Consider the following 16,232-nt stretch of genomic DNA (forward strand, 5'->3'; position numbering starts at 1 on the left):
AATGTTTATGAAGCACAGCAGAAGTCTTTGGTTGTGGTGCATCAATAGCAGTCTCTGGACCTTTTAGCAAGTATGAAACAGGGGACCAAGATCTAAAATAGCCTCTAAACAGAGGAATTATGGTGAAATTCATGAAACAGATTTTTCTTGATCTAAAAGCTTAGGAAAAAAAAAAAAAAAAAACTTACCAGGTGTGAAAAAGTGTCAGTTTCTTAGAAGACTTTTAGTGGGAGTATTGTTGCTCAGAGCATGTGGGAACTGTGTCTGCAATAGGCATGTGCACACTAATGTGTGCTGTTTATGTACTGTATAGGTTCTTCTGTATTTCAAAGTCTGAAATGTGTAATTATTCATTTTTTTTCATTGAATCAAAGTGAAAGGGAAGAAGTTATGTAATTACTACTAGTAAGTCTGTCAACATCTCTACCTTGTAGCTGTGTATTGGTGCCATATGCCTAGTGCTAAGTATCTTCCTTAAAGTGAATGCTATTGCTAGGTACTGAAAATTACAATGAAAGTGTTGGAATATAATTTCTTTTTATGTTATTGATGGAAAGTAAGTTACTGAATGAATGAGAGTGGTAGCTTACTGTGCACGTCCAAACCTCTACGGGTTTGAAAGCGAGAAGGTATGCAAAAGATCTTAAAATGCAGAAGGGTCTGTTGCACTCACTGCTGTCACAGCCCAGAAAAAAAAATCCCTCTAATTTCTTTGCTTGAATGCACTTCTCCTTGGGTAGCTATAGAGAATCTTGTAACTTATTGAAAGTGCTCCCTCAGTGCAGCTACACTAAAGCATGCTGAAGGTCAGTAGAAGCTTACAGGATGGAATGATCATATGTGGTGTTGTGTCAGAAATGGCTGAGAAAATGAAATAGGATTTCTTTCATGTCTCCACTGACTGTCATGTACAGGAGAACATGTTTATTTCTGTATTTTCATCCAAAATGGGGAGTTTTCTATTATCTGAAGTTATAGGTCCATCCAGTTCTGTGTATCTGGTATTTGTAAGATATGCATCTGAGCTGCCCTTTAAGTCTTGAAATACCAGCTTCTTCTTAGTTCTTAGGGCTCTTAGTGGAACCATGGAATAGGATCTGTAGTGCTCATAGACATTCAGAGGGCACAGCCATCCTGATTTCATGCTTCAAGAGAATTATGATAGACTTTTAAGCCCTGGAAACATAAGACTTTCTAACTGCAGAAGAGACTGTAGAAAGTAATTCAGTGTCTTCCAATTTAAAATTAAGTTACATGAATCATACCTTAGACACAACCTATTTATGCATAATAGATGTCTACAGGTAGCACCAGAATTTGTCACTAGATGTTCTGCCGTACTGCATTGTATGCAATGTAATTGTGAGTATATTTGTCAGAAGCAAAGAAATACTTATTTCTGGATCTTAGTGAGGTTGCAAATAATTCATTCCGGCTCATTCATTGAGACCTCATGAAATCTGTTTAAGTAGACATGTATTTCTAACATGTCTGTTTAAAATTGGTTAATATTATTGGTTGGTATTTCTTGAATTGGTTACAAGAGCTTAAAATCAGTAAGGGAATACATCTGGACATCAACAGTGCATTTTGTAGACTGGTGAAATGTCCAGATATTTACTATGTGTGGATGCATCTTCTACCAAATAAATTTGGTGAATTTCTGAACCTCTCCCAGAACTTAAGCGTGTTACAGCTTAGCAGTAACAGTTTCCAGCAGCTGATGTCACACAATATTGAGCAAAATAACCCTTTCTTATACCATGGTAATGCAAAAAATTAATCGGTAGCGCAGATATAATTTAGAAGACGATCTGAATAAATGAATCTTTTGAGTGCATTGTTCATTTTTGGGGGGAAAATGACATGAGCGTATCAGTGAAATTCATGGTTTGGGCACAGTATCTAGATTTGGGGCTCAGGTGTTGTTGCTTCTATTTTTTAGTGTATAGTTAACATTAGCAGTCACCCTTATAATGATATGACATGTACTACCTCCAAGTACGGTGGCTGCCTACTCCTGCCATTAAGAAGAGTTGATTTGGTCAGTAACATTGTCTAGCTTCTATGACATCCTTTGAACTGAAGGGAGTCAAATCCATTACGTTCTTTTCTTCACTGTGGCAAGAATGATTTTAGAAATATTTAACAGAACTTCTTGATTACTATTCTCACACCTTTATTTGGGTCATTTTTAAGTTACTTTATTTAGAAAATGAATGTTTTAAAGCTATTAAGGGAATAGTTTCAGTGTGTGGTTATAGTACTGCCAACAAAAGACGTGATTAAATAAATTGAATGTTGAAGACTTTCGGCTTACGGTTAACACCAGGTAATTAAAAGTAAGCGCTGCTGTGGGAGTGCATTATATATCAGCTGTACTCTTTACCTCATTAGCTGGGTTTTTGCATGTTTATGGAGCTAACTTGCAATTAAAAATGCCTTTAACGTATGCTTAACAAGGCCTTTTAGGTATTTGGAATAAAGTGCTACAATTTAATTGAAATTTGTATGGCATAAATAGATGTCGTAGTAACATACGAGATAAATCTCCATGCCTAACTTCCCACTTCGCAGCTTTTCCTCTTCAGTGCTGACTACAAGGCCTGGAATTAAACTCGCATAAAAAATGGAGATTTTCTTCTACTGCTAAGAGTATTTTGATATGTCAATCAAACTTTAAAGTTATGAAGTTATACTCAGACTTATGTTATTAGCTATATGTTTTTTTAATATATTTCTATATCAGCTGTATGTGACAGCTGTATGAATGTTAACACATTGATTCTGCTGGGCAATTTTTAGCTATAGTATATCCCTCAATTAATTGTCACTTCTACGTTAGAACATCAGAAGGAGTATACTGTCTAGGCAACCCTTACTATAGGTTTTGTCACTTATCCTTCTTACCTTGTAACTGAATGCCTGTTGCACTGCAATTTTGATAAACTGGCTTGATATTAAGCTATTGTAAAAACTAAATGGCAGTGAAGTGTCCTTGAGGATAAGATAGATCACAAAAAGAGAAAGTAGAGAACAGACAATTTGGCAGGACACAGAAGCATATGTGCTACATTTGTAAACAAGGATCATGTGTGAACTTTCCTTCAGTACTAATTTTTAACTTTTTGTCTTCATGTAGGAGTGTTGTAGTACCACCCAAGAAATCAAACATTTCCTCTACTGCAGCTGCTGTGGGTATTCCTGCAAATGCTGTCAGCGTGGTTTCTTCTTTAGATTCGGCACAAGCCCCAGATTTGTCAGGAGAATCTCCTGGTAAGTAAAAGTGCCCTTCCATACTTGCTTCGCTTTTCCCCACCATCCATTGTGAATGCAAATGAACAAGTTCTTATGTGATTTCCTAATAAAGGTGAGTTCTGTGTACTAAATCACCATAGATAAATAGATGAAAAACAAAATTAATTACTTTCCAGTGTAATACTGACTAATAGATATATATTAACGGTTTATATATTTGTTTACATGTGAGTTATTTCTAGTTATTGATAGTTATTGTTGCTTATATGTTTCACTAGAGAACATGTCAATTTGGGAAGATAGTGTTTTGTACTGTCCTGTTTTGTTTCTTTCTTTTTTTCTCCCCTAAATTACTGGCATGCATCAGGTATAACATCTCCTAAATTATTAAAAGGGCCTTTGAGACTTCTGTATCCAGCATACTACTGTATTTGTATCTATGTCATATAGTCTCCTGTAGTAGTTTATAGGCTTGCATTTGTTATCTGTGCGTGTAACAAAGACCAGTAACAGATACTTCCATAGAATTGTTTGGGTTGCAAGGGACACTTAAAGGTCTTTACACTACTTTACAGGAAAATGTGATACTGAGTTAAACTTGATGAAATGTCAGTGACTTTATATTCATGAACCCATGTAAGATTTCATCATTTTGAATGTTTTCTGGTGATTTATCACACAGATAACTTTATTGTCCTTAGTTTTGATGCTGTAGATACATAAAAGCTTGAAAAACAAAACAAAACTGACAAAGCAAAAATGAACAAAAAAAACCCAAACAGAATCTCATCTTTTTTGAATAAGAATAAATTGCAGAAATAATGTTCTATTTGAAAACAATACAAATCTTTGTTAAACTTCTTTGAGGTATTCTTTTTACCTCTTAGCTGAACAAGTGCACGTCTGATTCTGTTAAAGTAGTGTAATTTGACTATTCTTTTGATTTTAAAAAAGCAGTCATGATTTATTAATTTGTTTTTAGCGTAAATACAATATATTATACTATTTTTTTGTTACATAAAATATAACATTATTTATAAATTGTAGGACATTCATCTGAGGATGTGTTTTTTAATGCTAATTAAGGGCTGAAAATGATATAGAAATGCTTCCACTACCTTTAGTCTAAGGTCAGATTCGATGTTGTTGCTGAACTAATTGCTTTGGACAATTTTTTTGCAGTAGGGACAGAAATGAGTAGGTTGTTTATAAGCAAAGTGGTCCTTTGAACCCTTAGTCTCTCTGGTTGTTCCATGCAGATAAATGATAATTAGCCTTATATGCTGTGTCAAAGGCATGCTTTTCTGCTTAGCCGTGTTGAAGTCAGAAGGCTATCTAGGTTCTCATAATTGTGTCTGTGAAGTTGAATGTCAAGACTTGAAACCGATTTGCATCTTAATGAAAATCTCAATTTTCGGTGGTTGAACATGTTTTTTCCCCATTTTTATGATCTTGTATCCAAATTGCAAAGGTAAAATATATAACCCATTATCATGTCCTCATGTGTCTAGCAGATATTTGTTGTCATCTTCAGCTGCTCGTTATGTTTCTTAGGGAAATCCAAAAGATTTTAGTACAGCCATGATAAATGAAAAGCTGATGAAACTTAATACATTTTTATTCTTTGTGAAAGGGGGAATCCATTTAGTCATTGAAACTGCAGGAGGCAGCTCTAGGGTAGTTTAGGAATAATGTTTGGACTAGGAAAGGATGTCGTCTTAAAAAGGCAAAATGCTTTTGGGGAAGGTTGGCTCTGAGAAGTCAATCTGTTTTTAAATGTATAAAACCTGATCTACCCTGAAATTGTTTTTTAAAGTAAGTTATAATGTATTAATTTCTCACCTTATTAGCCAGGTTACATATGGGCTTATTTAGTACCATTTCTTAAGTCAATGTTTATTTGCTCTTAATGGAAACAAATCAGATAAACACTGATTTTCAGATTTATTCAACCTTTTAAGAAAGTGTAGAAGAAATACAAGTGTGCCTGTGGAATGTATAAGAAATGCAGACAGTAAACAATACTGATGTGTTTGGTAACTGTGTGACTTTCAGCATGTCTAGGAGTTTTGGCAAAAATTCTACACCTAATCAGAACAGATATGCATAAAAAGAAACAAATCAGAATAAAAATATTACACATATTTAGACTGGCAGTCTAATTAATTAAAAGAAGTAGTGAAGGGTTAAATGAAATCATGATTTCAAACGAAATGTGAGACTTTTTTCCTAGCATGGAAACTAAAACCGTGCGGAGTTACTATAGCTTATGTTTGTGCTGATTGGATAAATTGCACACCTTTAAGTTTGCAATGCAGTTCTGTATAAGGGCTTTAGCTTTATTGGATTAACACTAAATGAAGTTCCTATAAAATTAGAATAAAAACAAAATTTTCCCTGAGTTTACATCATGTTTTTCACTCATTTTTGAATACATGCAGCTGAGTCAATACTTCATACTCATTTTTTTAGCTAACATTTTTTTTGCAAGTCTGTTTACTTAATCATTAAGAAAAACTGTTTTTTGAAAACAGCTAAGCCTGCCAGTATATGTAATGTGTATAAATTGTAGGTTTTCACATTTTTATGGAAGTTATTTATTGAACAGTGTTGCTACATTTTAAAATTTCAGCTGCTTTTACTAAGGTCAAAAATATTTTATAAAATGTTCGATATCCATTTGTATGATATATTTCCAAAAATAACTAAGCAAACAGAACCTTTACATATGATGCTTTATTGTGTAGACTTGCATTACTTTACTCAAAAACAGATGAAAAGGAGGTAAAGACATAGAAATGAAATGAAACAGCAAGTGACAGTGGTTTAGTTGTAAGATGTGTATAAGCATAATTTGGGCATAAGTTCTAAGTAGTATGTGAACATCCTCCACCTATAGGTGCAGTACCGAAATTACATGCTGAAATATTAGTCCATATAGTTTCAGAGGTCTCTGCTCATATTTACGTGTGCTCAGAATTGATCCATCTCCTCAACAGTATTTTTTCCTAGTATTTTTAACTTGTGTGTAGCTCGAAGTCTGTGAGTATCTCAGATATTTGACCCTTAACATTGTCTGAAGCTTGCTGGACTTTATATCAAGTGGATGTGACATGTCCTGGCCTACCAAATATGAAGTGTTGACAAGCTAAATGATAACCATCTCAGCTCGCTCTATTCCTCTTTCCTCTGATACTCTGAAAGAGGGTGAAAACATGATTTGGCCTCAAACAGTGTGTCCTTTTAGCAGAAGCTTCTTCCCATTCTCTTACTCAAACCACTGAATATTTCAGAGCACAAAAAAACCTCTTCCTGCATACAAATCTGCCCTTTGTGATCTAAACTTGCTTTTGAATATTTTGGTGATGGCTCATATCTGGGCATGTTTTTTGCTGAGATTTCTATCCCAGTTTTTTGAAAGATCCTGAAAATAAACGGAGAAAACCAAGGCTCTTCTTAGCCCTGTCTTACTGAGGGTGGTGTGGAGCAAAAGAGCACCGTTACCCAGGGAGCAGGAATTCACTTGAGTTGTTTCTTCCTGGAATTTGCTGTAGGCTGAAGGTGAGATTTGATATTTTACACACTAAGTGCCCATGAGGGGCTATTGGGAAGGCAGGACTTGGTGAAGGTGTCTGAGGTACTGTGAATGTACTAGTAGGGTGCTTGTATTTCTGTTTGCCTCTTAGTTTTCTTTTTAAACATCTTAGTTACAGTTGTAACATTGTGAAGTAGTATGAACTTCTTTTGAACTATTTGGCAGTTTGCTTTCCAGCTGTTTTCTGTGATGCTGAGTTTCTCTATTTGTATACTTAAAGGATTGCATGTGTGTGTTACTACTCTTACGGTGTGATTTTGAGGCTTTTGAATAATTGGAAAATGCTTGTTCAAGTGTCATTTTTATAAAGAAGTTGTATGAAAGTAAGAGGCAAATGTGCATTGTGTCTTGTCCTTACTGGCACTCCTGAGTATAGAAAGCACTGAAGTCCCACGCAGTTTCTGTTGTCTGCCTCCTGCCTGTCCTGAGTAGAGGCATGGTCTGTTCCTCACAGTCTGAAGTTATAAACAAGGCCATTTCATAAGGCTGAGGTGAAAACAGGCGTGGGTACTTGGAAGGAAGCTGGGAATAAGCACTAACACGAGGTTAAAAAAAAAGAAATTGTGACTCCATCCTAGTCCTACATGTTGGAAAATGTACATTTTCTCCCACGGATTGCTGCTTTTGCAAAGAAGAATGGGGTTCATTGATTTTTATACAGAGGTAAAAATATCTTCACGTCTTGCAGTAAAGTGGGAGACAGGCTCAAGTTAAAGTGCACGTGAAGTGAGTTACCGTCAGTGCAGTAGTAATTCAGGAAACCTATTGAAATATAATAAGTATTTCAAAGAGCTTTTCAACTTGACAGTAAACAGTAGTTGAAGGCTAGTTACCAACAAGTTTAATGACACTTTGAAAATAATCTAAAATGTTAATGGCATGCAGTGAAATATTTGAATGCTAGTATGAAAATAGTTTTAGAATAGCTTCTCTTCAGAGTGCACCATTGTTTTGTGAAATCTGTTTTGGTTTAACCTGCAGACATGTTTATGTAACAGGTCGCTTATATTAGCTTATAAAAAACTTTTCATTGTACTGTCTTTGATTTTAAACTTCCAGCCCTGGAAGTGTATTTTTGAATGAACTCATTATTTTACCAGATATTCCTTTCATAAAAGGCATCAGTATATTTCAGTATGTTAGATCTGCTGTGCGAAATTAAGAAGTGTAATAAGTCATTTGTTTGTTTTTTAAGTTGCCTCCATCTTCCCAGACTGAAGTACGGGCTGTTTCTGTATTGCCCACACGTATTTTGTAAATGCTTGTGCTAAAGCATTAAGATCTTACAGAAGGAGTTGCTTTAACAATATTTTATTGCTGGAAACATCATTTGTTTAGACCTTGGGGACCTTGAATAAACAATAAGGTTTCACTGCAAGGGTGCTAGACAGATGATCTATTTGCATTTTCTTTTATGTCCTTGCTAATGTCTGTAAAACTGTCAGTTTGAAGGAGCCAGTTTATCAGTGAAAGGATAAGGAAGAGATAAGTTGGTTTAGTTCCACATGTTTGAAGTAGCTACTGCACTTACCCACATGTGTGTTGTGGATGAAAATATGCTACTGAAGTGTTTTTGTTTTTTTTTTTTTTTTTTAAGCTTAAATATTGGAATAAAAAGCCATTTCTGAGTCAAGGTCAAAAATAAAAGATTTTCACAAAACAAAAATTAAATGCAAATACCACCATGTGTACTGATCACATCTAAAAATCTCAGCTGTGATAAATTGGAGATGCACCCTTTTTAGTGAAATGTGTCTGAGGTTGAAATGTGGATATAGGTCATGAATGGAGAAATTTAAACCATACATATCCTTACATAAGCTTAAAATAGAACATCAGTTCGTGTAGATGCCTTGATTCCTGACTTAAGCTTTTGTCAAATTAAGATTTTCAGTGCTCTTTTTTGTGTGCTGTGTTTTAAAGTTGATCTTAACTTAAAATTTATTGGTTTTCCATTTACACCTAGTCATTCTCTATTAGGCAGTTTGTTTTGTTTTCTAGAAAGAGTAGTAACATTCTCTCCTTGTTGTCAGAGTTCCTTTACCTGTCACCATTTTTGCCAATGCATTGTGTGTTTTAGAAAAAATAAATTACCTAGTATTCAGTGCATGTCTCTTTATTAGCCTCGTGATGGCTATTATGTCCTTTAATTGTCTTAGCAGATGTTTCCCTTGATTTTTTTTCCCTCAGTTATTTTACTTGTGGCCTACATACTGCATTGAGTTTCTTTCATCTCATTTAACTGTAAAACTGCTGCCATCCTGCCGCGCTGCTGAAGCCTTTTTTTGATTTTCCTTTTACTTTTGATGACTTTGACGTACTCAAAGATTAGTGGATTACGGGTCACAGATTTATATATAGTAAAAAGCCTGGATGCTTTTATACAACAAAATATTCTGCGGTCTGCTTGTTGAGAGGACTTCCTTATTTTGGAGGCTTTAGATATAATGTCAGTCCTGTATTCTGTTCAACTTCCCCAGTCAGTGTGCAAATTTCAGCAGGCAGACAGTGTACGGGCTGAAGTCTGTCACCAGGCACTTATGTATTAAGTTGAAGCACTTTTTTTTTTTTTAGTGAGTGTAGAGATGCTGGGCTATAGAGAGAAAACTGAGAATTACGGTTAAGTAATTAAAATATAAAAGTTATCACTAAAATGAATTATTTTCAAGTTGCAACCCAAGAGGTAATGGGAGAAGAGGTATTGTGTATATTTAGGTATGACTGTATATATAAAAAAAAATCAGTGTGTAGTATGTAGCTATTATCTGTAGTTATGCACTACCCTGTTAAGAACTTTTGAATTGCTGATTTTTATTTATTTGTTTAGCTTTCTATGATCTTTGGACTATTTATTTATTTAAGTTAATTTCTTGCTAATTTTCAGCACATCATTTGAATGCTGCTTCTTTGGAAAGACCAAAATGTATTTAGGTGGTCTGTCTGTGTAAAACTTAATTTAAAAAAAAAGAAAAAAAGTGTTGTATCTATGAGCACTAGTTATCAGCAGTACCTAAGAAGACAAAATATTCTAGTTACTCCCAATGAATCCAGCTGTCCCTCTAAAGAGGTATATCTTGATTTGCTTTGATTATATACATTATTTTGGAAAGATCGCGTAGAAGATTCACATTCTACCTTATTTTCACCTCATGCTTTGTTCTGTACTCTTTTGTCTCTCATTTTATATGGCCCACCCAAATTTGTTTCTGACCCCGTTATCCCACACAAAACTCAATGTAAGAGCTTCATGTTGAATTTATGAAAAGAATGATTCACGTTTGCTCAGAAGTCTACCTATGAAGAAAAATTAAAGGAGAACTTAGAATTTTGATGCATTGGTTTTGTTAAGAAGTTTCTGTGTTGCCTTTATAATGTGATTAGAGACAAACATCTTGTACAATGAAAAATACATCCTTGGAGAATAATGTATCAGTGTTTTGGAGCAGAAGTTTGAAATATGACAGGAGAAATAACCTTAGTATCAAGATGTGTGCTTTGCCTTCTTTTCACAATTTTTTTCCATATCAGTCATGTAGAAAAACATTGAAAAGTTGTAGATGACACCTTTTGGTTGGCATTTTCAAGGCCTCTGCAGCATAGTTTCACAAAGGTTGTGTTTAGTTGAGCACACACCGGTGTAGATGGGGTGATGGGGAGTTTTTCTGCTGTCATTGTTCTAAGAAGGATCAGGTCTTTGCCAAGATAGATATGGGAACTACTATGATTAAACTTTACTTGCATGCTTCCCTCTGCCGCTCTACTTCAACTGCAGTGGGATTCTGTAACTGTCACACTGAGAGGAAAGAGAATAGGACAGGGCCTTAAGTTGGGAAGAGACAGGATTGCAGGTGGACTAGAAGTGGTTATATTCCTCAGAATTTCACAGAAATCTGTCTGCTAAGATTAATTTCTCTGTATAATTTGGAATGCAGTGCAAGATTTGTGTTTCACCATTCCTGTCCTGGCTGCAAATACCTGTGGAATCTCTGGCTGTTCTGCTTAGCCTCCATCACTGCTAACACCAAACCATACTTGCAGTATGGAGTTTGTGTATCTCTTTACTTACTGGACAGCATTTACTACCCTGCTGATGAAGCCATATAGTGTTAGTTTGACATAACACAATTGTGTTGTTTTTTTTTTTCTTTCTGTAAGCATAGGATACATAAAAGACTTAGTCTTCACTATTAACCTGTGAATAATCAATGGGAGACAGTTAACTCATAAATGAAGTTACACTGCTGCCATCATCCTAATAAGACTGGTGGTGCATTGGATAATTTTATCATAGCTGTCTTTGTCAGAATCCTTGTGTGGCAAAGCTTTAAACTAGACAGACTGGTTTTGTATTCTGCCTTATCAGATGTATTGGTAACATTGGTAACAGAAAATAAAGGGTTTCCTGTCAATTAAAAATTGGATGAGCACTTCCAGTAACCAAAAGAGATGCTTTGAAATGTTGCAATTTGGCTTTATATTAGTATATATTAATTTATTATTAGTAGTATATAATAGTGCATTACAGGAGTATTAGGTTATGTAAGTCATTATATACACTCTCTGTTTCAGGGTTGCAAGTGTTAAATTTATTCAGACATGTAGGTGATAAGGCCAGAGAAGATCAGTTTAGTCTGAGTTCCTCCATAAAGCAGTTGGCAGGGGCTTCCTTGCATTACTTTCTGTTTGTGCTAGAGCAACATTTTAAAAGCTTACTCGGGCAATATCTGGTAAGTACAAATGCAATTAAAAAGAGTCTTGTGGCAAATAAGGTTTGTGGTACAGAGAGGTGGAAGAGTTTATCTAGTCCCACACGTAGTCGAAAACAATGGCTTCTCATGGTAGAGTGAAACTTTAAGTCAGATCTAGATGTATAACCTCTGTTATGTGTTTCTTATACGATTAGTTTATTACTCTCTCTTGTAGGAAGGCGTTCATCTAATTCAAAACTGCCATCTGTTCCTACAGTTTCTTCAGTGCCTGAGGATTCTGCTTCAAATATGAGGTAAATTCTGTAATTGAACATCTGAAAAGCTGTGCTGTGGCTTACATTTTGATATTCCAGTTGATAATCCAATTCCACATTTTAATCAAAATCACTTAAGCTTCTTTGTTTTAGGTTGTTCTGGATGATCAATACCTAATCAAGGCTGGGTAAAATATAAGTGTTGGGTTATCGACGCATTCTTATACATCTGTATCACTTTCACACAGGCAAAATCCTGTGTTCCTTTCTGCAGAATTTCTCCGGTGTTTTGTTTTGTTAATCATATATATATCTTCTTACTAGTATTACAGACAGACTTGAACATGCTTTGGAAAAAGCTGCCCCACTTCTGAGAGAGATTTTTGTGGATTTTGCTCCCTTTCTTTCTCGAACTCTTTTGGGCAGCCATGGGCAGGAGTTGCTGATAGAAGGTACAAGTAAGTTTCCATTAAGAATGTATACTTTTTTTTTTTTTAAATCTTTGAGACTCAAAATGTCTGTTATCACTGCTGGTGCTGCCCTAGAGACTTTCTTTCTGCCTTCCCACACAACTGTCCACTGGATTTTGCTGCCTTTTCTTTCCTCTGTCTTTATTCCTCAGCTGGAGGTCATTGTCACTACCACCTCATCTTTGCTGTCTGTGCGCTACTTCTTTGCCCGTATCTCATCTGATAGTTGCCTATGTTGCATTAGGTCAAACCAATTACTGTCCTATTCTAGTTTTCTGATTCTTCCAGGCAATTGTATCAAAAAACTGATGTCTGAAATATGTCATGTGTGCTTTAGAAAGACAACTTGGAGTTGGGGTCAGCGCTTTGACCCAGAATTAAGTACAGATTGTAGAAACTTGAGTATAGAAAACCCTTGCATTTTCATGGTGTTACCATAACAGCAGGTACATTGAAAACTATGTCAGAGGGTATTATAATATATCTCTTACATGTGAATCTTCTGTCCTTTTGGTTTCTCATTGGAGGGCAGTAGTGAAGGTAACAGGAATATATTGAGAAGAATTCTCTGGCACTTCTTAATTGATAAAGATTCAAGGGTACAGCAGTAATAGTGACTTTTCCTAGTATTGAATGGTTGAGCTTGAGAGGGACTGAGTTTTTTTTCTACGGTTGGGTTTCTGTTTTTCCAAAAAACAAGGCAGAGTCCTGGAAAGCATAGGTTGATGTTCTCAATTTAAAAAGTCATATTTATTGGAATAATGTTGATTTGTTAATGAACATGAGTGTTTCAGATTTCTCTTAATTTTATCATATAAAACTGTTTTGCCCACCCATTTTTAGAGCAAAATTGCAGCTTTTGTCCAGTTGCAGCATGAATTGAATTAGGCCCTGAGCTTGTTGTAGCTTCCAGTAATTAAGTACTCACATGCTGGAAGCTCATGGCTGATAAACTTGTGCTGATGGCTTATATTTGAGCAATATCTGCAATTGGTAACGTTTCTGAATTTGCTTATTTCCTGGATTTGGACAGGCATCCTGCATGTAGTGCTGAATACTGTCACTGTTGTCAGAAGCACAGTTAGAGTATCAAACACAGATAAGTGTTTGTGTCAGGCTTCATGTTGTTTAACTTCACTGAAGTTATTTGTTTAAAGAATTAAACTTGCCTTTTAGGAATTATACCTGCCTGCCTTCCAGGGCTTTTATGGCAGGGAAAAGCCTGGGAATTGCCACACTATTATTCTCTGGAAGACTGAACAGGATAGACTTATACTTTTGATTATACATATGGACACTGCCTTAGCTTAGAAACATTTTAATTGAAGCTACCTTGTGAACAAATTAATTTCATTTGTTTAACTAGAATAAGAGATTTTTTCTGAAATGTTTGTTTACCCAGGGAAACCCTGGGTACCCCTACTTGTATTTTCTTTGTCTGTGGTTAAGGAGAATCTGGTTTCAAAATTTTCTTTTTCAAACTTGCTGATTCTATGAAAACATTTTGACTGTAGTATATATGATATATACAGAGAAATATATATTATATATATTATATGTATCGTATATTGTGGATTTGAAGGCTAAAAAAAAAAAGCAAGAAAATGATTGGGTCTGAGTAGGCAAAAATAAACAAATAATCATTTTGGGGCCAAAAGAACAGTTACAGACTAATCCAAAATATTGTGCAAATACAAATAATAACAGTAGTCAAATTAGTTTATAAACAATTGAGAATGTATAATAAGTTGCTGCTTGCACTTCTGCTAAGGTTTAGTGTGGGGTTAGGGGTCAAAGCACTAATAAGAGTGTTTGGGATGTCTGCTGCCATGAAACAAAATGGAAACTTGATTGATAGCTGGGGGCTGAATGTAGAACGTGCAGTGGAGAAAGCAAAGGTCATAAAGCCATTTCCCTTCTCTGCATATATAATGACCCAATCCTTCAAGAAGTAGCAAAATGTAGATACAGTGGATTTAATATAACATATGTTAACCATGCTTCTGATCATTTTGAAATTCAAGCGTTTATGAAACTCTGAATAATGGAGGTCATGTATTACTATTAGCTGCATCTTTAGATGCAAAGCATGGAATGTATGGTCTTCCTCTCAAAATTTTATTTAATGCTGATAAAGTACAAAATTCTATTGTAAGTGGTATGAGAATGTCAGCTTTCTTTTATTGTAGGGATGCTCCTATTGCACATTACAATATTTTGTGTTAACAAATAAATGCACGTTTATTTGGCATCATGTCTCACATTTTTATTTTTCCTTTTGTAGGCCTTGTGTGTATGAAATCTAGCAGTTCAGTTGTGGAGCTGGTGATGCTTCTTTGCTCACAGGTGAGATCTATGTAACATCTGAATTGTTCCTTGAACACAATGGAAATTGCTATGAAAATTTTACTTTAAATTTTACTTTCAATTTAAAATTTTGTAATTATTTTAAAAATATAAGATGCAAGATCTATTCTCTTACTAAAAGCAGAAGTTTCTTTAATAGCAATTTTGACCATTCGGTCAGAGAGAGAAGATACTAAAGGTTCTATGTTACCTTGCTGTTGTGTGTTTATATAACCTTGAAGTTGACGTGCCTAAGTATTTCTGTACTGACATTTTTGCAAAATGAAATAGAGTCAATGAAATATTAAGGATATAGATACAGATTGATATCTGCATCTTGGCATGCTGAATCCTCTGGGATGAGTGGAATTTTTTCTTTTGTGTAGAGATTATGAAATGAGTGATAAATGCTTTTGAAACCCTGTCATTCTTAATTGATTTGATGAGCAATAAGAATTGGAGAAAAATGTGAAAGCAAATCCTGGTTGTCAACTGATACTTTCTCCATTTCTAAAAGCAAAGAAGTTTTAGGTATTTTAGATGCAATTTTTATATTCTTAAATTTGTAGGAAAAGAGACAGAGCCCACTAGCTTTCTCAAAATTATGATCAAGAAATGTTATATGCTATATTAATTGTATTTTCTTTTTGATTATTGCTTTCTTTTTTGTAATTAAATGGAAGAATGTTTTTATTGAGCCTTTCTTTTGGTGCCTTAAAAATGATACCTTTCTGGTAGTAAATTCCCCTACTTAAAACTTTAAAATAGCCTTTTTTAATGGGAATGGTATTGGTCTGGAGGTCAAGGGTTCTGACCCATTTCAAAACCTTTGACCTTCATTTACAACCCTTATGGTTTGCTTGCCTGACGAATAAGGATAATGCAAAATTAATGTTTCTTCGCATCGATTTATTCGTTTTAGTGCCTATATTGCCAAATTTATTTAGAGTGTGCTGATAGACATTTCATGAATACAAATGAAAGAATCATAGAAGGTGTGAAAAATCGGTAGTCTGCATTGTCAATAAAATGCAATAAGAACAGTTACTTCTGGAGATTACACCTAATAGATTTTACAATGAACTAGTGAAGAGTAGTTATGTTTTCTAGTAAGCTTATTACTAATGAATGTATGTAGGAATTTGCTCCTCTAGTTTTCCATTTTCTTCAGAAAAGATTGCTTTTACTCTGAAAAATTTTATAGTCGTCCTGGAAATTCTGGAATTTAGGGATGGTTATTTTACATATTGCAACGCTGGAAGCAGGCATTCTTAAACTAGAGAACACAAACTTGCTACTGATATACATTAAATAAGATTCTTCACTACCAATAAATCCATATGCAAGTTTTAATGTTGCTCATTAATGCGTTAGAGTAAAACTTATCTCAGTACAAGATATTTCTCTGAAAGCGTTGTATTACCATTTAAAAAATTAGATTTTGGTATCCTTTCTCCTGGTTTCAGTAATTAATGATTAACCTTTCCTTCTTTTTAGGTAGGGTAATCTAATCTTTTTTTAAAATCATGTTGTGTCCTTACTGTACGTCACTTGTTTGGTTGTGAGAAATGGAAGGGATAAGAAATAAATGACGTGCTCT

The 16,232-nt window shown here is 34.8% G+C and overlaps 1 protein-coding gene across 7 annotated transcripts in view; it reads left to right on the forward strand.

Moving 5' to 3' along the window:
* The window catches only part of LRBA (LPS responsive beige-like anchor protein), a 370,588-nt gene that overhangs the window by 80,738 nt on the left and 273,618 nt on the right, over positions 1-16,232 (forward strand). For 6 of the 7 annotated variants that reach the window (XM_031588887.2, XM_090138536.1, XM_031588890.2 and 3 more), the window contains 4 exons: positions 3,143-3,276; positions 11,777-11,855; positions 12,141-12,274; positions 14,571-14,632. In XM_031588887.2, coding sequence (XP_031444747.2) covers positions 3,143-3,276; positions 11,777-11,855; positions 12,141-12,274; positions 14,571-14,632 — 409 coding nt within the window. The remainder of the gene's footprint in view (positions 1-3,142; positions 3,277-11,776; positions 11,856-12,140; positions 12,275-14,570; positions 14,633-16,232) is intronic. The other variant, XM_031588888.2, reaches the window with a different exon arrangement.

This window comes from Phasianus colchicus, chromosome 4 (assembly GCF_987193195.1).
Source record: "Phasianus colchicus chromosome 4, bPhaCol1.hap1.1, whole genome shotgun sequence".
Lineage (NCBI taxonomy): Eukaryota > Metazoa > Chordata > Aves > Galliformes > Phasianidae > Phasianus > Phasianus colchicus.